This window comes from Nomascus leucogenys, chromosome 6 (assembly GCF_006542625.1).
Source record: "Nomascus leucogenys isolate Asia chromosome 6, Asia_NLE_v1, whole genome shotgun sequence".
Lineage (NCBI taxonomy): Eukaryota > Metazoa > Chordata > Mammalia > Primates > Hylobatidae > Nomascus > Nomascus leucogenys.
This window is the reverse complement of record NC_044386.1, coordinates 40,670,814-40,692,888: the sequence shown is the minus strand read 5'-3', so window position 1 is coordinate 40,692,888 and position 22,075 is coordinate 40,670,814. Positions and strand designations below refer to the sequence as shown.

Here is a 22,075-nt window from a genome sequence, read left to right as displayed (position 1 = left end):
GAGTATTTTACATATAACTCAAAGGACAGTTGGCAGTGGGCATGATCAAGACCATCATGGAAGCTGGGACAGCCTTTTATTTATGGAAGGTGGGGGAGGGATTTCAACCAATGGTCTTAACCTCTAGTAAGAGCAAGAAGCAGCTTAGAGGGAGCCTAGGATTTCCCGACTAACTACATGATGTTGCCCTAGCTCAATCCTACAGTACTAACTGCCTCTCAAATTAATCATGTGTGCTCTTTTGAGGTATTAAAAGTAATACTGGACACCAAAAATGTTTCCTAATTTCTCAATCCAGATCACCAATAAGTGTCTCCTCCTTCCCCCAGGCCCACCAGGCCCACTGCTCTTCCCAAAACCTGACTGATGAGAACTTAAGACTAAGAATAGCTGTTCTACATGACATTTAAAGTCTGTGTTAGTTTCATATTGCTGCTGTAACAAACTACCACAAATTCAGTGCCTTCAAACAACACAAATTTGTTATCACATAAGGGCTAAAGGTCAGAAGTCCAAAATCAGTTTCCCTGGACAAAAAAAAAAAAAAAATCAGGATATCGAGAAGCCTTAATTCCTTCTGGATTGTTTCCTGATGAATTCTCCAGGTGTTCTTTGAGTTTCTCTAGGTGTCATTCGGATGTGTCAATCTCTAGCAAGGCCAGGGGGGTTTTCCTCAATTATTCCCTCAAATATGTTTTCCAAATTTCTAGATTTCTCTTCTTCCTCAGGAACACCAATTATTCTTAGTTTTAGATGTTTAATATAGTCCCAAACTTCTTGGAGGTTTTGTTCATTTTTTTTTTAATGCTTTTTTCCTTTGTCTTTGGTGGATTGGGTTAATTCAAAAGGCTTATCTTTGATCTCTGAAGTTCTTTCTTCTGTTTGTTCAATTCTATTGCTGAAACACTCAATGCATTTTAAATTTCTCTGTCTGTGTCCTTAATTTCCAGAGGTTGTGATTGCTTTTTATTTATGCTTTCTGTTTCACAAAAGATGTTTCCTTTCATATCCTGCATCATGTTTTTGATTTCTTTGACTTGGACTTCACCTTTCTCTGGTGCCTCCTTGATTAGCTTAATAATCGAGCTTCTGAATTCTTTTTCTGGCAATTCAGAGATTTTGTCTGGAAAGGACACCCTGTTCAACAAATGGTGCTGGGATAATTGTAAGCCACACGCGAAATAATGAAACTGAATCCTCATCTCTCGCCTTATACAAAAATCAACTCGAGATGGATCAAAGACTTAAGTCTAAGACCCGAAACCATAAAGATTCTATAAGATAACATCAGAAAAACCCTTCTAGACATTGGCTTAGGTGAAGATTTCATGACCAAAAACCCAAAGGCAAATGCAACAAAAACAAAGATAGGAGAGGGGGGTGGAGCCAAGATGGCTGAATAGGAACAGCTCCGGTCTACAGCTCCCAGCCTGAGCGACAGAGAAGACGGGTGATTTCTGCATTTCCGTTTGAGGTACTGGGTTCATCTCACTAGGGAGTGCCAAACAGTGGGTGCAGGACAGTCAGTGCAGTGCACTGTGCACGAGCCGAAGCAGGGCGAGGCATTGCCTCACTCGGGAAGCACAAGGTGACGGTCAGGGAGTTCCCTTTCCTAGTCAAAGAAAGGGGTAACAGATGGCACCTGGAAAATCGGGTCAGTCCCACCCTAATACTGTGCTTTTCCAACGGGCTTGGAAAACGGCACACTAGGAGATTGTGTCCCGCACCTGGCTCGCAGGGTCCTATGTCCACGGAGTCTCGCTGATTGCTAGCACAGCAGTCTGAAATCAAACTGCAAGGCGGCAGCGAGGCTGGGGAAGGGCGCCCGCCATTGCCCAGGCTTGCTTAGGTAAACAAAGCAGCCAGGAAGCTCGAACTGGGTGGAGCCCACCACAGCTCAAGGAGGCCTGCCTGCCTCTGTAGGCTCCACCTCTGGGGGCACGGCACAGACAAACAGAAATTCAGCAGGAACCTCTGCAGACTTAAATGTCCCTGTCTGACTAACAGCTTTGAAGAGAGTAGTGGTTCTCCCAGCACGCAGCTGGAGATCTGAGAACGGACAGACTGCCTCCTAAAGTGGCAGCCTAACTGGGAGGCACCCCCCAGTAGGGACAGACTGACACCTCACTCGGCCGGGTACTCCTCTGAGACAAAACTTCCAGAGGAACTATCAGACAGCTGAATTTGTGGTCTCACAAAAATCCGCTGTTCTGCAGCCACCGCTGCTGACACCCAGCCAAACAGGGTCTGGAGTGGACCTCTAGCAAACTCCAACAGACCTGCAGCTGAGGGTTCTGTCTGGTAGAAGGAAAACTAACAAACAGAAAGGACATCCACACCAAAAACCCATCTGTACATCACCATCATCAAAGACCAAAAGCAGATAAAACCACAAAGATGGGGAAAAAACAGAGCAGAAAAACTGGAAACTCTAAAAAGCAGGGCACCTCCCCTCCTCCAAAGGAACGCAGTTCCTCACCAGCAACGGAACAAAGCTGGACGGAGAATAACTTTGACGAGTTGAGAGAAGAAGGCTTCAGATGATCAAACTACTCTGAGCTATGGGAAGAAATTCAAAACAATAGCAAAGAAGTCAAAAACTTTGAAAAAAAATTAGACGAATGGATAACTAGAATAACCAATGCAGAGAAGGGCTTAAAGTTGCTGATGGAGCGGAAAGCCAAGTATCGAGAACTACGCGAAGATTGCAGAAGCCTCAGTAGCCAATGCGATCAACTGGAAGAAAGGGTACCGCTGATGGAAGATGAAATGAATGAAATGAAGCGAGAAGAGAAGTTTAGAGAAAAAAGAATAAAAAGCAATGAACAAAGCCTCCAAGAAATTTGGGACTATGTGAAAAGACCAAACCTACGTCTGATTGGTGTACCTGAAAATGATGCGGAGAATGGAACCAAGTTGGAAAACACTCTGCAAGATATTATCCAGGAGAACTTCCCCAATCTAGCAAGGCAGGCCAACATTCAGATTCAGGAAATACAGAGAATGCCACAAAGATACTCCTCGAGAAGAGCAACTCCAAGACACATAATTGTCAGATTCACCAAAGTTGAAATGAAGGAAAAAATGTTAAGGGCAGCCAGAGAGAAAGGTCGGGTTACCCACAAAGGGAAGCCCATCAGACTAACAGCTGATCTCTCGGCAGAAACTCTACAAGCCAGAAGAGAGTGGGGGCCAATATTCAACATTCTTAAAGAAAAGAATTTTCAACCCAGAATTTCATATCCAGCCAAACTAAGCTTCATAAGCGAAGGAGAAATAAAATACTTCACAGACAAGCAAACGCTGAGTGATTTTGTCACCACCAGGCCTGCCCTAAAAGAGCTCCTGAAGGAAGCACTAAACATGGAAAGGAACAACCGGTACCAGCCCCTGCAAAAACATGCCAAATTGTAAAGACCATTGACACTAGGAAGAAACTGCATCAACTAACGAGCAAAATAAGCAACTAACATCATAATGACAGGATCAGATTCACACATAACATTATTAACTTCAAATGTAAATGGGCTAAATGTTCCAATTAAAAGACACAGACTGGCAAACTGGATAAGGAGTCAAGACCCATCAGTGTGCTGTATTCAGGAAACCCATCTCACGTGCAGAGACACACATAGACTCAAAATAAAGGGATGGAGGAAGATCCATCAAGCAAATGGAAAACAAAAAAAGGCAGGGGTTGCAATCCTAGTCTCTGATAAAATAGACTTTAAACCAACAAAGATCAAAACAGACAAAGAAGGCCATTACATAATGGTAAAGGGATCAATTCAACAAGAAGAGCTAACTATTCTAAATATATATGCACCCAACACAGGAGCACCCAGATTCATAAAGCAAGTCCTCAGTGACCTACAAAGGGACTTAAACTCCCACACAATAATAATGGGAGATTTTAACACCCCACTGTCAACATTAGACAGATCAACGAGACAGAAAGTTAAAAAGGATATCCAGGAATTGAACTCAGCTCTGCACAAAGTGGACCTAATAGACATCTACAGAACTCTCCACTCCAAATCAACAGAATATACCTTTTTTTCAGCACCACACCACACCTATTCCAAAATTGACCACATAGTTGGAAGTAAAGCTCTCCTCAGCAAATGTAAAAGAACAGAAATTATAACAAACTGCCTCTCAGACCACAGTGCAATCAAACTAGAACTCAGGATTAAGAAACTCACTCAAAACTGCTCAACTACATGGAAACTGAACAACCTGCTCCTGAATGACTACTGGGTACATAATGAAATGAAGGCAGAAATAAAGATGTTCTTTGAAACCAAGGAGAACAAAGACACAACATACCAGAATCTCTGGGACACATTCAAAGCAGTGTGTAGAGGGAAATTTATAGCACTAAATGCCCACAAGAGAAAGCAGGAAAGATCCAAAATGGACACCCTAACATCACAATTAAAAGAACTAGAAAAGCAAGAGCAAACACATTCAAAAGCAAGCAGAAGGCTAGAAATAACGAAAATCAGAGCAGGACTGAAGGAAATAGAGACACAAAAAACCCTTCAAAAAATTAATGAATCTAGGAGCTGGTTTTTTGAAAAGATCAACAAAATTGATAGACCGCTAGCAAGACTAATAAAGAAGAAAAGAGAGAAGAATCAAATAGATGCAATAAAAAATGAAAAAGGGGATATCACCACCGATCCCACAGAAATACAATCTACCATCAGAGAATAATACAAACACCTCTACACAAATAAACTAGAAAATCTAGAAGAAATGGATACATTCCTCGACAAATACACCCTCCCAAGACTAAACCAGGAAGAAGTTGAATCTCTGAATAGACCGATAACAGGCTCTGAAATTGTGGCAATAATCAATAGCTTACCAACCAAAAAGAGTCCAGGACCAGATGGATTCACAGCTGAATTCTACCAGAGGTACAAGGAGGAACTGGTACCATTCCTTCTGAAACTATTCCAATCGATAGAAAAAGAGGGAATCCTCCCTAACACATTTTATGAGGCCAGCATCGTCCTGATACCAAAGCCTGGCAGAGACATAACCAAAAAAGAGAATTTCAGACCAATATCCTTGATGAACATTGATGCAAAAATCCTCAATAAAATACTGGCAAACCAAATCCAGCAGCACATCAGAAAGCTTATCCACCATGATCAAGTGGGCTTCATCCCTGGGATGCAAGTCTGGTTCAACATGCGCAAATCAATAAATGTAATCCAGCATATAAACAGAACCAAAGACAAAAACCACATGATTATCTCAATAGAGGAAGAAAAGGCCTTTCACAAAATTCAACAACCCTTCATGCTAAAAACTCTCAATAAATTAGGTATTGATGGGAGGTATCTCAAAATAATAAGAGCTATCCATGACAAACCCACAGCCAATATCATACTGAATGGGCAAAAACTGGAAGCATTCCCTTTGAAAACTGCCACAAGACAGGGATGCCCTCTCTCACCACTCCTATTCAACATAGTGCTGGAAGTTCTGACCAGGGCAATCAGGCAGGAGAAGGAAATAAAGGGTATTCAATTAGGAAAAGAGGAAGTCAAATTGTCCCTGTTTGCAGGTGACATGATTGTATATCTAGAAAACCCTATTGTCTCAGCCCAAAATCTCCTTAAGCTGATTAGCAACTTCAGCAAAGTCTCAGGATACAAAATCAATGTACAAAAATCACAAGCATTCTTGTACACCAATCACAGACAAACAGAGAGCCAAATCATGAGTGAACTCCCATTCACAATTGCTTCAAAGAGAATAAAGTACCTAGGAATCCAACTTACAAGGGACGTGAAGGACCTCTTCAAGGAGAACTACAAACCACTGCTCAATGAAATAAAAGAGGATACAAACAAATGGAAGAACATTCCATGCTCACGGGGTGGAAGAATCAATATCGTGAAAATGGCCATACTGCCCAAGGTAATTTATAGATTCAATGCCATCCCCATCAAGCTACCAGTGACTTTCTTCACAGAATTGGAAAAAACTACTTTAAAGTTCATATGGAACCAAAAAGGAGCCCACATCGCCAAGTCAATCCTAAGCCAAAAGAACAAAGCTGGAGGCATCACGCTACCTGACTTCAAACTATACTACAAGGCTACAGTAACCAAAACAGCATGGTACTGGTACCACAACAGAGAAATAGATCAATGGAACGAACACAGCCCTCAGAAATGATGCCGCATATCTACAACTATCTGATCTTTGACAAACCTGACAAAAACAAGAAATGGGGAAATTATTCCCTATTTAATAAATGGTGCTGGGAAAACTGGCTAGCCATATGTAGAAAGCTGAAACTGGATCCCTTCCTTACACCTTATACAAAAATTAATTCAAGATGGATTAAAGACTTAAATGTTAGACCTAAAACCATTAAAATCCTACAAGAAAACCTAGGCAATACCATTCAGGACATAGGCGTGGGCAAGGGCTTCATGTCTAAAACACCAAAAGCAATGGCAACAAAAGCCAAAATTGACAAATGGGATCTAATTAAACTAAAGAGCTTCTGCACAGCAAAAGAAACTACCATCAGAGTGAACAGGCAACCTACAGAATGGGAGAAAATTTTTGCAATCTACTCATCTGACAAAGGGCTAATATCCAGAATCTACAATGAACTCAAACAAATTTACAAGAAAAAAACAAACAACCCCATCAAAAAGTGGGCGAAGGACATGAACAGACACTTCTCAAAAGAAGACATTTATGCAGCCAAAAAACACATGAAAAAATACTCATCATCACTGGCCATCAGAGAAATGCAAATCAAAACCACAGTGAGATACCATCTCACACCAGTTAGAATGGCCATCATTAAAAAGTCAGGAAACAACAGGTGCTAGAGAGGATATGGAGAAATAGGAACACTTTTACACTGTTGGTGGGACTGTAAACTAGTTCAACCATTGTGGAAGTCAGTGTGGCGATTCCTCAGGGATCTCGAACTAGAAATACCATTTGACCCAGCCATCCCATTACTGGGTATATACCCAAAGGACTATAAATCATGCTGCTATAAAGACACATGCACACGTATGTTTACTGCAGCACTATTCACAATAGCAAAGACTTGGAACCAACCCAAATGTCCAACAATGATAGATTGGATTAAGAAAATGTGGCACATATACACCATGGAATACTATGCAGCCATAAAAAATGATGAGTTCATGGCCTTTGTAGCGACATGGATGAAACTGGAAAACATCATTCTCAGTAAACTATCGCAAGAACAAAAAACCAAACACTGCATGTTCTCACTCATAGGTGGGAATTGAACAATGAGAACTCATGGACACAGGAAGGGGAACATCACACTCCGGGGACTGTTGTGGGGTGGGGGGAGGGGGGAGGGACAGCATTAGGAGATATATCTAATGCTAAATGATGAGTTAATGGGTGCAGCAAAACAACATGGCACATGGATACATATGTAACAAACCTGTACATTGTGCACATGTACCCTAAAACCTATAAGTATAATTAAAAATAATAATAATAATAATAATACATGAGAAAAAAAGAAAGATAAACAGACGGGACTTAATTAAGCTAAAAAGCTTCTGCACAGCAAAAATAATAATAATCAACAGAGTTCACGGACAACCCACAGAGTGGAAGAAAATCTTCAAAATCTATACATCTGACAAAAGACTACTGTCCAGAATCTACAAAGAACTCAAGCAAATCAGCAAGAATAAAACAAACAATCCCATCTAAAAGTGGCCTAAGGACATGAATAGACAACTCTCAAATAAGATATACAAATGGCCAACTAGGATATGGAAAAATGCTCAACATCACTAATTATCAAGGAAATGAAAACCAAACCACAATGCAATACCACCTCAATCCTGCAAGAATGACCATAATCAAAAAATAATAAAGGTGTGGATGTAGTGAAAAGGAAACATTTTCACACAGCTGGTGGGAATGTAAACTAGTACAATACACTATGGTAAACAGTGTGGAGATTCTTTAAAGAACTGAAAGTAGATCTACCATTTGATTCAGCAATCCCACTACTAGGTATCTACCCAGAGGAAAAGAATTCATTATACAAAAAAGATACTTGCACACACGTTTATAGCAGCACAATTTTCGATTGCAAAAATATGGAACCAGCCCAAATGCCCATCAATCAATAAGTAGATAAAGAAAATGTGGTATCTCAGCCATAAAAAGGAATGAAACAATGACATTCACAGCAACCTGAATGGAACTGGAGACTATTATTCTAAGTGAAGTAACTCAGGAATGGAAAACCAAATGGAAAATTATATGTTCTCACTCATAAGTGGGAGTTAAGCTATCAGGGCACAAAGGCATAAGAACAATACATTGAACTTTAGGGACTCAGAGGAAAGGGTGGCGGTGGCAAGGGATGAAAGAGTACACATTGGGTACAGTGTACACTCCTGGGGTGATGGGTGCACCAAAATCTCAGAAATCACCACTAAAGAACTTTTCCATGCAACCAAACACCTATTCCCCAAAAACCTATTGAAATAAAAAAATAAAAAAAAATTTTTTTAATTCCTTCTGGAGATTCTAGGGCAAACTCCATTCCATGCTTTTTCCAGCTTCTGCAGTCTTCCCTCTTTCCTTGGTGAGAGGCTACATCACCCAACTTCTGCTTCCACTGTCACATGTCCTTCTCTAACTCTGATCCTCCTGCCTCCCTCTTATAATGACCCTAGTGATTACACTGAGCCCACCCAATGATCCAAGAAAATCTCCCCATCTCAAAATCCTCACCTTCATCAAATCTACAAAGTCCCTTTTGCCATGTAAGGTAACATAGTCATAGGTTTTGGGGATTCAGATGTAGATACTTTGAAAGACCACTATTCTGCCTACCACAAAGCTCTCCAGTCCTGAAATTCAGTGAACTAGGACTTCTATTTTAGCTAAATAACCCAATATATACTTTGTGATTACTTTTGGATTTCAATTTTATATCCCTCCTTGATTCCAGCTTATTTTAATTTTGTTTTTAATACTGCTTTTGTCATCTTTAAATTAATCTATCTGGCTACCATCTTGAGGCTTTAACTGAGGTATCTTGGACCAAATTAGAAATTAAGGACCTCTAAATATATTAGTTCTCATTTTGATGCTTTGATTAGCTGCAGACTGCAAAATACAATGTTTTTGTTGAGCTAGTTGTAAAGGGTAAATAATTACCAACATAACCATCATGTTATGCTAATATCCCAAAGGACCGATCATTTTATATCTACTTGCACAGTAATTTATTACACTAAACTTTATGACTCTAAAGTCAGAGAAAAACACGTGCAAGATTATTACAAGATGCCAATGTTTTGAGAAGAATAACAGAATACAGTCAAATGTGTAGAGATATATATGCATGCTGATGAGTCAATGTGAGTTTATAAAAAATTCTGGCACATGTAACTGGCTAATCCCCAAAGTATGTATTAAAATTAATTATATCAGACACTGGTTGGCCATGATGAGCAATATCCCAGAACTGATGGCCAAAGCTCATCAACATGAAGAATAACCAGAATTTCAACATGCAAAGCCTACCAACCTTTTAGTTCTTCTCTTTCAACTATGAACATTATCTTTTATTATGTACATGCTTAAAAAAGAATGAGCTATCCCTGACCATGACAAGATTCTACAGAGGAAAATAACTAAAATGAGGTCATAGAAAGATCTTGCGGGTTTTCAGAATTCTTCCTTTATGCATCTACTTCTTACTATACAATAACATAACTGGTTGACATGACTGTGCTCTCCTAAGAGTTTCTTAAGAATAGGAACAAACCATGTCTTATTTATCAGTTCCTGCCACTCTATTGCAAGGACTCCATTCAAGAGAGAGAAGGAGAGAAGGGGTTTTAAACAACACCGTGTACCCAATAAAGTATACTGATTTATACACTATGTCTCTTTTTAGAGAAAGGATTTAGAAAAGCAGTATAGAGTAGCAGTTAAGAGTTCTAGATTGCCACTGCCAGGTTCAAAGAATTTGAACAATTTACTTCTGTGTACCTCCATTCCTTCATGTGTACCATGGGATTGATAATAAAATCTCCTCAGAGGACTATTGAGGGATTTAAGTGACATAGTTTGTATAAAAAGCTATTCATACAAAGTGCTTTAGGCCAACACCTGGCAGACACAAGTGTTCAATAAATGTACATAACAATTATCCTGTTCAAATACGTTTTTGCATAATAATATAAATGTTCACCTGTGTTTTTCAAATAAATGCATATTTTTGATAATCACTTAATACAAAGAAGCACACATTTTCACATTAAAACAAATGTTGATTTAATGTCAACACTTACTGGGTTGCTTTTCTCATTTTTATCTTGTAATGTCAGTAAAATCAAGAGTCCAATAAAAGCCAGAAATTATTTGTATTTGCAGCTACATCAAAAATATTAAAAAACTGTATAGTCAATCTAGATTGAGGCCAATAATTATAAACGTTGGGCTCCCTGGGAATTTGGTCAAAACTAACATTCAAATACACATTTATTTTGATAGAGTCAAATTTAAAAGGCCATTTTTAACCATTTAACAGATATGATTAGGCAAAAATGTATTGTTTCCTTGGTTGATAGATACAACAGATGTCATCAGGTTAGGATAATCTCTTCAATATCTTGAAGCAAAAAAAAAAATTTCAACAGTATTTGCTATTTTCCTCTCTCAAATATGAAAACAATAAAGCCTTTCATGGAACATTAGATAATAAAAAAGCCCAGGCTTCAGTCATCAATTAAGAATAGACGCAGGCACAGTTCAAAAAAAGTAGAATAATCTACTCAAATGAAACAACCTGATCTTCAGAACCTTTTAAATTAACCAAGGAAGAATAAAAACAAATAGGAGTGTATACAAGAACTATTCACGAATACTGAGTATACTCGGTAAAATATGAAAAAGAAGCAATTCAAAAGGTACTATTTTTTAAAAGCCTCTTTTATAATATATGGTGACATAAACCTCATTCTTTGGAGTTTTTCACAACTTCACATTAGATTTCAGATACCACGTTTTAAAGGGGACACAACAACAGAAATTTCCATGATCACAGACCACAGAGACAATATGTCCTACCAGGGTACATAACAGCAGTTTTCTTGGGCATGTGAGGCCACTGAAGAATATAAAACATTCACCGCATGGATCCTACCACAACTGTTCAAATAAACTATGTTTTGCTTCTTGTATTGTGGAAATATCCAGACCTAGTTCAGCAATAAACTATTAAGAATGTTTAATTAAATCGAGCATCCCAATTCAACAGTTACACAAAGAAACTGTAAGTACAATTGAGCCCCTTTCTAAACTATTTAGAGTGCTTTTTCCATTTTGCAGCTTCTTGCTATTATAAATAGTGACAAGGATCAACAGATTTTTTTTAAAAAAAGAAGCTCTTTACAATCTTCAATTATTTGCTTACATGTTTTGTGAGTCACTATGCAAAATTTATGTCCATACTCCAAATGTTCAGAGTTACTTTCCCTTATTTTACTCTGTTTTACATTTTAAAATCAAGCTGGATATAGGACAATGTACATTGATAGCATTTTGAAATTCTGCCTTCCCAATACTATCATCCCACAATTTTTCTAAATATGTTATGATAACCTTCTAGGAGGTTGACAAATTAGGCAAAATACATAAACAGAAAATAAAAAGAAAGCTCATTTGTTAAACATCTACTAACTTCTCCTGTTTTAAAACTATAAATATTTATAAATCTATAAAACCTTAATGGTTTACATAGAACTTAAAGATCTTCCAATCCAACTGCTTCTTAAGGTAGGAACTCTTCATTTAGAAATTATACCAAAAATGTTTGGACAGTGTTCTGTCCCAAAAACAGGCTGGAAATTCCACTGTGGATACAATAAAGAGTCCCTAGTATGGGCTATAGCTCAAGGACCTTTGGAATTCTGTTTGTATGTGGCAGTGTGTTACATTCTGAGGAGGGTCTCTGGAGGTAATCAAATGATTCATTACTATATTCAGTATTTTTTTTACATTTAATTATGCATTTCACCTGTGAAAAATATGATAGACTCACTGAAACGGCAAGTTTCTTTGGTTTATCACATGCTGATCAGAACTTCTGGTGACAGTTATAAATCATACTTATTAAAAGTACAAGGAAAAGGGTTTTTTTAAAGCAATCATTTTAGTGAATCAGTTCTGAATAAAAATTTCCAAATCATGGTGTCAGCAGGGTAATTGTTCCTGTTAGATACATTATCCTTGGTAGTGAAAAGGCCTGGACCAACTGGGTGGGGCTCGTCTATCCATCCGAAGGGAAACGTGGTAAGGAAGTGAAAAAAAAAACTCCTGATGAGGCAACTGCTGTCCACAAAAACTAATGAATGAGATGGGTTGTAGAGTCAACATCTCTGGTGAGGCTTCCCAGGCAAAGGAATAAACACCTAGCTTTCTAAAACCATCAAAATCCTTCTTAGAAGCAGCGGTTCTGATGAATTCACTCATACAATTCATAGTGAAAAAAAAGTGTTCATTTAACTTCCTAGAACTTTCCAAAAGCCAGAATTAGAGAACACTTTGTACTTTTCTTTTTTTGAAGGCAAATAAGGACTGAACTGCTACTCTGTTTCTGAATTCTGTTGTTCATCCATGGCCTTCCCTTCTTCAGAAAAAAAAAAAAAATTATGAAAGAGAGCTTATGAAAACATCTCGGGGGAACAATTTTTCTAATGCAGAATAATAGACCTTGTCTTATGAATGTGAATCAGGAAATGTTTGACAGGCTACAGTCACATTTTCCATCTGTACATGTGGCCTGTGACACTGAGGCCACCCAAAGAGATGAGCCATCACCTAAGAAGGATCAGCACAGATGGTCTGGTACAAACATCAACGCAGTCCTCTATAAAACCATGTCCCAAAACTACCTTTTCCATCCTGAGGAGAGTAATTATAGATTGTGCCCAAATCTGGCTTTTCCATTGCTTAACCAAATCCAACTACCAGGCCCAGAATAGAAACTGTATGACTACTGACACTGTTTTGATTTTAAAATAGCCAACAAGATTATGAAGAATGATACCAGAAAAAAAAATTCAATTTGCAACTAACTCTTGAATATTACATTCTGGCATATTATAGAGATTTAGTTAAAATTATACATAATTTCATCTTTCTGTCTGAATAATTTTCATGATGCTATTAAATGGCTGTTGGAATGCAATGGCTAATGAGCTCAATAAAATGAAAATTATTTATAAGCAAGATCCTTATTTATTTGTTCACATGAACTTCATTGTAAAAACTCAGCTCAAAGAGTTTCCTGTAACTAATACTAAAACCAGAAGCCAAAAATCACCCTGATGATCAGTGACAATGATTTCGTCAACAGTAAGAGTTTTTTCCTCAGATCACAGGAATGCCTGTGACAAGATTTATAAGGAATGCGTCCTAGAGTGGTATGACCAAAAGAGGCTTTACAAAGCACCTAAAGCACAGGCTTTAACACAGTCTTCTGTTCTTTCCACCATACCAATATGCTGTGGACAAGATAAAGCCAATCTGGGATGAAGGTGGCCACTTTCTAGGAGCATAACAGACAGACACCTTTGATCTGGGAGATTACTAGCAACTCCACACAATAGGTTGAACATAGATGTCAGTGAATGCACATACTTTCTTTGGTTTTCCTCTCTTCCATCAAAGTTTCACTCATTTGACCAGTTACACAAATAACCCATACCCACTATCCTGCCACCATGTTTTTCGAGAAGGCAGCCCCAGTGCAAAGTGCAAAGAAATACACCTCATTCTTTGAGAAAACCAAAAGCGCTGGCTAATTCAGGCCAAATAGTGCCAGCTATAACTTTGAAACTCTGAAACAATAACCTACCTATGCTACAGCTGTTCTCTGGTTTTTCAAGTAGCATTGAAATTGGGAGACAAATGGGCTTATAATCTCCAATTCAGATTATCTTGAAGCCTATTAATTAATCAATTAATTAACTAACGTAAATTCCATAAGACCAGGAATTTTCAGCTGTTGTCTTCACTGAGGTATCCCCTGGACCTACAACAGTAGCCTAGGAAAGAGTACTATGTATTATAATTATTTGTTCAATGAATGGTTATGGATATGAATAGTGGTATCTTTATTTTATAAAAGTATTACAAAGCTGACATGAAACTGCTAAATAATGTCTATTTCATTACTCAAATACTATGCAAGATAATTTTAACTGGCCTAGTTTCTATTCTCCTCAGAAATACATGACTTTATTGCTTTACCAATTTGGAAGCCTTGACTCTTCCTCCACCCAAAAACAACAAATCCAAGAAGGCTGAACTTTGTTTATCTGAATCACACTTATCCATGAAAAACAGGAAAATCCTGCCTGAGTGCGGTGGCTCATGCCTGTAATTCCAGCACTCTGGGAAGCCAAGGTGGGCAGATCACCTGAGGTCAGGAGTTTGAGACCAGCCTAGCCAACATGATGAAATCCCATTTCCACTAAAAATACAAAAATTAGTCAGGCGTGGTGGCACACACCTGTAATCCCAGCTACTTGGGAGGCTGAGGTGGGAGAACTGCTTGAACCTAGGAGGTGGAGGTTGCAGTGAGCCAAGATCACACCACTGCACTCCAAGCTGGGTGACAGAGCAAGATTCTGACAAAAAAAAAAAAAAATCCAGTTGGACAGTTAGATGGACAAAATATTTTATATTTTTAAGTGTCTTCAAAGAATCAATTTCTAAGTAAAAATAATATGTATTTAAACTTATAGCCATATTACACAAGACTGTAAAACATTATTAGACTGCAAATACCACAGGCAGCTAGATGTGTTTAGACAGTATGTAAAAAATAAATGAAAATATTTATTTTTTAAAACGTGCAAGATATTTCAGGTTGTAAAAAGTTTAAAATATCTCCTGAACAGCTAACTACTCCTTGCATTCTTACTACTACTCTACTTGCCTTAGCATACTATCACATTATAACTATAAACTTTTGAGAACTGGACTTATGCATCCTTGTATGCTCGGTGCCTAGCAATAAATTTCTCAGTAATTTATTAGTAGAAGGATATAGCAGAACATTAACATGAAAGCAATACATAACATCAGTTAGTCAATCAAAGAAGTTGAGGCCAGGTGCGGTGGCTCACGCCTGTAATCCCAGCACTTTGGGAGGCTGAGGCAGGCAGATCACTTGAGGTCAGGAGTTCGAGACCAGCCTGGCCAACATGGGGAAACCCCATCTCTACCAAAAATACAAAAATTAGCCAGGTGTGGTGGTATGCGCCTGTAGCCCCAGCTACTTGGCAGGCTGAGGCAGGAGAATCGCTTTGAACCCGGGAGGCAGAGGTTGCAGTGAGCTGAAATCAAGCCACTGCCCTCCAGCCTGGGTGACAAGAGTGAAACCCCATCTCAAAAACAAAATAATAATAATAATAATAATAAAAGCTGCAAGGCGTTTAATAAATTCAAATGACTTCTGTGATAATTCAAGCAATGATTTATAGAAAGGAAATCAAGCAGTAATTATAATAAAAAACTTCTACCCCTTTCTTTTTTTTGAGAAGGAGCCTCGCTCTGTCGCCCGGGCTAGAGTGCAATGGCACGATCTCGGCTCACTGAGAGCTCCACCTCCCGGGTTCACGCCATTCTCCTGCCTCAGCCTCCAGAGTAGCTGGGACTACAGGCGCCTGCCACCATGCCTGCCTAATTTTTTGTATTTTTAGTAGAGACAGGGTTTCACTGTGTTAGCCAGGATGGTCTCGATCTCCTGACCTCGTGATCCGCCCGCCTCGGCCTCCCAAAGTGCTGGGATTACAGGCATATTCTACCCCTCCCTAATTACTCATTGGGAACACTATCTCTGCCTTATAATGAAAAGCCTATCATATAATCATCCAAAAATTGGGAAGGAAAAACTATCTGTGGCTCTTACGTCGTAAGATTGTTGTCATAAAATCCTTTTAGACATCAAGCAGAAGTTAGGTAAGCTATACAGGCATTCTGGGCTACTGGGAAGCAAATGATATCTTGGCCACTAAAGAAAGTCTAAGCCAGTGAACTTTCATGACATTCAAAAATGAGTTCTTGTCATGAAATATCATGTGCTTCATTATATAATCTTAGCTCGTGAGCATGTTATGACTATGGCCAAAGTAAAGGAAAACAGTAGTGTCTCTAAATCAATCATGGGCCATGAAGCCAGACAGACTGTATGACAGATGCAATTTTTCTTGGCACCACTTGGGCGTAACTAATTGATGACAATCATATGTCCATACTGGCACATTTCCACAGGGGATGTGTGTGAATATGTCACCACATCTGGATGCTAGGCATGCTGGGGTCCTGAGGCACAAAGACCTACTAACTCCAGAGGCCCAGCAGCTGTACTCAATGAACACCGTGGGAGCTCCATAGAGTGATGAAAGGACTAAATTACTGCAAACTGTAAATACAGATTTATTTCATTAAAATACGAGGTAACTGCTGCAGCCATCTCTTGTTCAAACAGACGTTTGCCCCTTAAAAAAAAAAAGGAAAAAAGCTAGCATCTATGTATATACATATTCCTAACTTCATAAAGAAAATTTGCATTTCTCCTGTGAAAAGACAACACACGCACAAAGCAAAATCACAAAGTTTCTACAAATCTCTTTCAATAAAAAAAATTCACACAGAAAAATATGATGATCTACTGTCATAATTTTAGCAAACATAGTCCTCTTCCACTTAATTCAAATGGAAGATTTACATAATTTGTTACAAAGTTCATGTTGAGAATTCAACATACTATAGTAAAAAAAAACTACAATATATTAATATATTTTACCTTTAATATGAAAGAAAGATGACTATAAATAACTAATTTACAAATAGAGAAACTAGACTGAATTAATAAACTTATTCTGATCCTACATAATAAATTATTAACAAATTTATAAAATTATTTGAAGTATGTTAATAGTTATGTGAAGCAATGAAAAGCTCTCTCATGAAAGGCCATTGGTCCTATTCACACAATTACTTCCATAAAAAATGTAGAACTGAAAAACTATTCATATATATAATTAAATACTTCTCATAAACCTGTCATCAAATAATTACTCTTTCCAAGCAATGTCACAGAAATCATCCTACAACAGTAGTTTATATCATGTCCTCATAGATAAAATTCTAATTTTAATCAGATCAGAAACAAAAAATTCATTTGTCTTATCCTTTTTCCTTTCAGATCATTTTTCCCATCTCTCTTATTTCCTTTGACATTTCCCTTAAGGTGCTGCCTTCCTTCAAGCTACACTACAGTCACTATGCTCTTCACTCCACATCCACCTATTTAACACTGGACTGATTTTCCAAGATGTCTGGTTAACCGAGGCTGATCAATGGGTAACAAGAGAGGTATGTCAAATTAATCCTTCCCTTCCCTAAGGATAACTAAGACATGAAAGGCATTTTTCTTTCTCTATTATGATTGCCACCCATCTCCTAAACATTTACGTGGTGAAAGAGGGCATTACGAATATATTAGACTTTTTCACATGTGGACCAAATAGAGAAAACAGTTTCTTTTTAGGAAAATCATAAAACGTTGTTTAAGACATCCTTTTCACTTGCAGGCCTACAAACGTTCTCAGTAGCAAAATGATGGCTTTAAAAAGGACAGCTTAATATCCTATGTAAAAATTGGAATAAGTAACTAAAAAGTAGACTTCTTATGTAAAAATTTAAAAATAAAGTCAATGACTTTTCTCATCTTCTATCTTCAATTCATCTAAGGTTCTCAATAAACATGAAAATCTTATCACAGAAATGCTGGTCCCACCCACCAAATAGTATTTTGATTCTATATATTTGACAAACACAAACTATAGATTGGAGGAAGGAGTAGAGAAGGAGTGAGAGAAGAAAGGAAGCATAGGAAAGAAAGGAAGGAAGAAATAAAGTGCAGCTGACACTAATACAATTAACTGCTGACACTAATACAATTAAGGTAGCCCCCTGATTTCATCATCTAAGTTTCTTTCACCACTACTAGTAGCTGGGACATTCCAGCCAGAGATTAGGATTCTGCATCCAGTCCAGCACAAGTACTCTGACTGGCTCTAGGAACACTGTTTGGCTTATTTTCTCATCATCTGTCTCCAGACAAAAGCATAAGGTTGATGTCTAAAACTTTTATGAACAGAAATTAACAGTTTTGTTCACAAACATTAACATCCTGGTAAACAAACTAATTCTATGTAATGAGTCACCTTGTCTTCCCGACAGTGTCACATCAACGCAACTGCCAGTGAACCAGCCTCCCCACAAAATGGGCAGCAGTTGTCCTACCAGGGATAACTCCATAGCCTCTATTCTCTGACTCCTAAGTAACATCAGAGTCCCAGAACGAGGACCCAAAGGTGAGCAGGACAGATGCAAAGTACCTTGAGGGTCACCACGTTCATCACCCAATGGCCCTATTTGTATGTTCCTCAAACCCTTTATCCAATGTCATGGAGAATAAGCTAGTAAAACAGAGTCCTCAACTTTGCCATTCTGCTTAATATCCTCCCAAGAGCAGGCCAATGCCCAAATGGCAAGTGGCAGGAACAGCTGCTGCTCTGATTCATATTTCAAAACGTGGATCGCTTTATGAAAAGAACACTTTCAGCAGTCTTTTCCACCCTGAGCATATGAGAGCTAACTCAGCAAAACAGTAACCAGCGCACAGGTTTATTACTTGGTCTTGCTCTTCAAGGCCTCTCTTTTAAGACCTTTTGTTTTTATTCAGTGTGACCGGAAACCAAAAAGATACAACTTGATGTAGTTAAAATGCTTCGCTTCACCTCTTTCCTCAAATCAAACCACAGAGAAACAAGACATCCAATTTCCCCATTAATAAATATCCAAGAATTTGGAATAACAAATTTTCCTTTTCTAAAATGAGTTGATAATATTTGAGTTGATGCTAATCCAGGGACAGTAAAATCTAAATAGTAAGACTAAGACCAGAATATGGCTTGTTGATTAACAACTTAACTTCTTTACCTAGGATTACACATGTAAAACACCACTTTAAGAAACAGTCATCTTTTTCAGAAGCCATATACAGCTGACCCTTGAACAACATGGGTTTGAGCTGTGAGGGTCCACTTATCCACAGATTTTCTTCTACCGCTGCCACTCATGAGAGCAAGACCAACAACTCCTCTTCCTCCTTCTTCTCATCTCACTCAACATAAAGACAAGAATGAAAACCTTTATGATGATCCACTTCCACTTAAGGAATAGTAAATATATTTTCTCTTCCTTATGATTTTCTTAGTAACATTTTCCTTTCTCTACTATTTAATACATATGACATAGAAAATTTGTTAATTGATACATATTTTGCTTACGTTATCAGTAAGCATTCCGATCAGCAGTAGGCCATTAGTAGGTAAGTTTTTGGACAGTCAGAAGTTATATATGGATTTTTAATTGTATGGGTGGGTCAGTGCCCTAACCCCTACATTGTTCAAGGGTCCACTGTATTTCCTTTTCTCCACACACACATCTTTACACATACTGCAAGCCTCTCCACTGCAAACGCTTACCTGACATTTTTGCCTTGCTCAGTGAGCATCTTTACCAAATCAGCAATGGGGTATTGAGCTTTGGCTGCACAGAGACCATAGCCTGCAAGGAACATTAAGAACACAGAAGAATGTGTTTTTTATTTTGAAATTACATGAAGTATAACTTATCTCTCGATCAAAACACATGTTGATGCCAACAGAGGCAATCATTTAACAGGACTAGAAATGAAAGCAAATTTATAAGCTGGGCTTTTAAAAATATTGCCCTAAATTTGAAATTGAAAATGTAATGATTGCTCCTCAATCTTCTGTAGTGTCTCATGCTGCTGTGCACCCCCGCCCCCAACACTGCACACACCCTTGGGTGTTCCCTCTCCTGTCTCTTTCTCTGTCTCTGTCTCTCTCTCTCTCTCATGTTTTTAAACTCTCTTCATACTTGGCTTTGATGACACTGCAGTCCCCTGTCCCAGCCTAACTTTGTTATTATTCTTCCTCTAGTTCCTTGAATAGTTTTTCTCCTTTTCTCCGCTTATATGACAAAGTTTCCAAAGGACTTTAACTTTGCCCCTCACATTCTCCTTGAAAATCTCAGCTGGTCTCATGGCTTCAACAACCATCTGATGATTCCCAATCTGTCTGCAGGCTTGACCTGTCATTTGAGCACCAGTATAACATGCCTCTTGTCCCATCTCCACCTCAAATTTAATGTCTCAAAAAAAGAACTCAAAATTTCCCCCCACCCCACACTCCAAAAACTGTTTCAATATTTCTGATGTTATTACAGGTATAACCAAGAACTTCAGTCATCTTCACCGTCCTTTCTATCCATTCTACCTGCACAATGAATCTCACATCTGTCCCCAACTTTTCTATCCCAGTTTTTTCAAATGCCAAGTCTCTGCTCAAGCTATTCCCGCTGGCTTCTCCCATCCCAACACCATCTATCCTCTAAGTCCTAAAAACAAATCCTCACCTCCCTACAAACCTTCATAGGTTTCTTGTGATTGAAAAATTGTCTACATAGTTCAGTTTAGCCCTTATCATAACCCACCTTGCATTACTGATCTACCTATCTGACTTCATCACTAGATGGAAAATGCCTGGAGGAAATAGATTGTGTCCTCTACATCTTTACACCTTTATACTACAGAACAGCATTGCTCAATAGGTAAGACCAGTGCTACTTTGGGTGTGATGATTCATTATGCAGCAGTGTCCCACACATTACAGTACATTTCATTTATCTGCTTCCATCCACTAATTGACAGTAGCAGTCCCATCTTTGGACAACCAAAAACCCAAATCCACCTATTTCAAATGCCCCTAAAAAGTGATATTGTCCCAAGTTGGGAAGGCTTACACTTTAACATTCAATTCCGCTAATGTCTCCTATTTTTACTTCAGTACATAACTAACTAGTAAACTACTCACATGTCAAATCAGTAGATTTTATTTACAGAAAACTCATTTGATAACATGATAGAGTTAAAATCTTAATCTGAAACCAATGTATTTCTCATAATACCACAGCATCCTGTGATAACAGTGAAGAAGAACTGAGCTAAAACTCAGAAAGCTGGAAAATTGAGGCCTAGAGAATTAAATGACTTGGGCAATGTCACACAGATTGTTAGAGGCAAAATTAAGAACAAAAGTGAGGTATCATGACTCAATACCAAGCTCTTTCTACTAGGCCACATTGCCTCATTTTGTTGAAAACAACATGGTTCTTGATCATTTTTTAAATAATCATTTTTGAAAAAAGAATAACATTTATTGAGCAACTCTAATGAGTGAGCTAAAGACTTTCATATACTATTTCTAACTTAATCTTGACAACGGGCCCAAAAATTATCAATGAGAAAAAAAAAAAAGACTCGAAAATGATGTAAACATGTATACATAATCACAGAATGACATGGCTAGAACCCACTGTTAAGAATTTATAGAATTTCCATGCGATCTCCAAAATGTTAACTTAAACTGAGAATTCTCAGTATTTTTCACTAAGTAATCATAGAATTGCTATTAAGTTTCCATTATATTTTCAAAACTAAAGAAGTTTCAATTCTACTTTCCTATTATAAGAAATTTTAACGTCATCAATTATAACAGCTATGATAGGTTATTTGCTTTTGCTTTTTTTCTTTACCTGGTGTAATAATAATGCTATTAGCTTCTCGAATCATGTCAATTGCATTGTCAAGGTTGATTTCCGTATGTGTGCCAGAAATTTCCATGGGTTTTCCACCAGCTGTTGAAGTGGTACCATAGCCTCCAAGAATCACATTAGCCAGGGAGCGATTCATTGCCTAGAGAGCCAAATTATCAGCTGTGAGAGTTTAATACACATAACTTTGTGAGAATGGTACAAATGTTGTGTATATGATATTTGGAATCATTTTAAAAGGTTTATTTGATCATTTAAAACACTTTAATCAGATAAATTTCAGCTGGTT

General features: G+C 38.1%; 1 protein-coding gene across 2 annotated transcripts in view; it reads right to left on the bottom strand.

Moving 5' to 3' along the window:
• The window catches only part of NNT (nicotinamide nucleotide transhydrogenase), a 101,330-nt gene that overhangs the window by 8,816 nt on the left and 70,439 nt on the right, over window positions 1-22,075 (bottom strand). For both annotated transcript variants that reach the window (XM_012507862.2, XM_012507860.2), the window contains exons 18-19: window positions 21,769-21,928; window positions 19,635-19,716 (exon numbers count right to left, since the gene is read on the bottom strand). In XM_012507862.2, coding sequence (XP_012363316.1) covers window positions 19,635-19,716; window positions 21,769-21,928 — 242 coding nt within the window. The remainder of the gene's footprint in view (window positions 1-19,634; window positions 19,717-21,768; window positions 21,929-22,075) is intronic.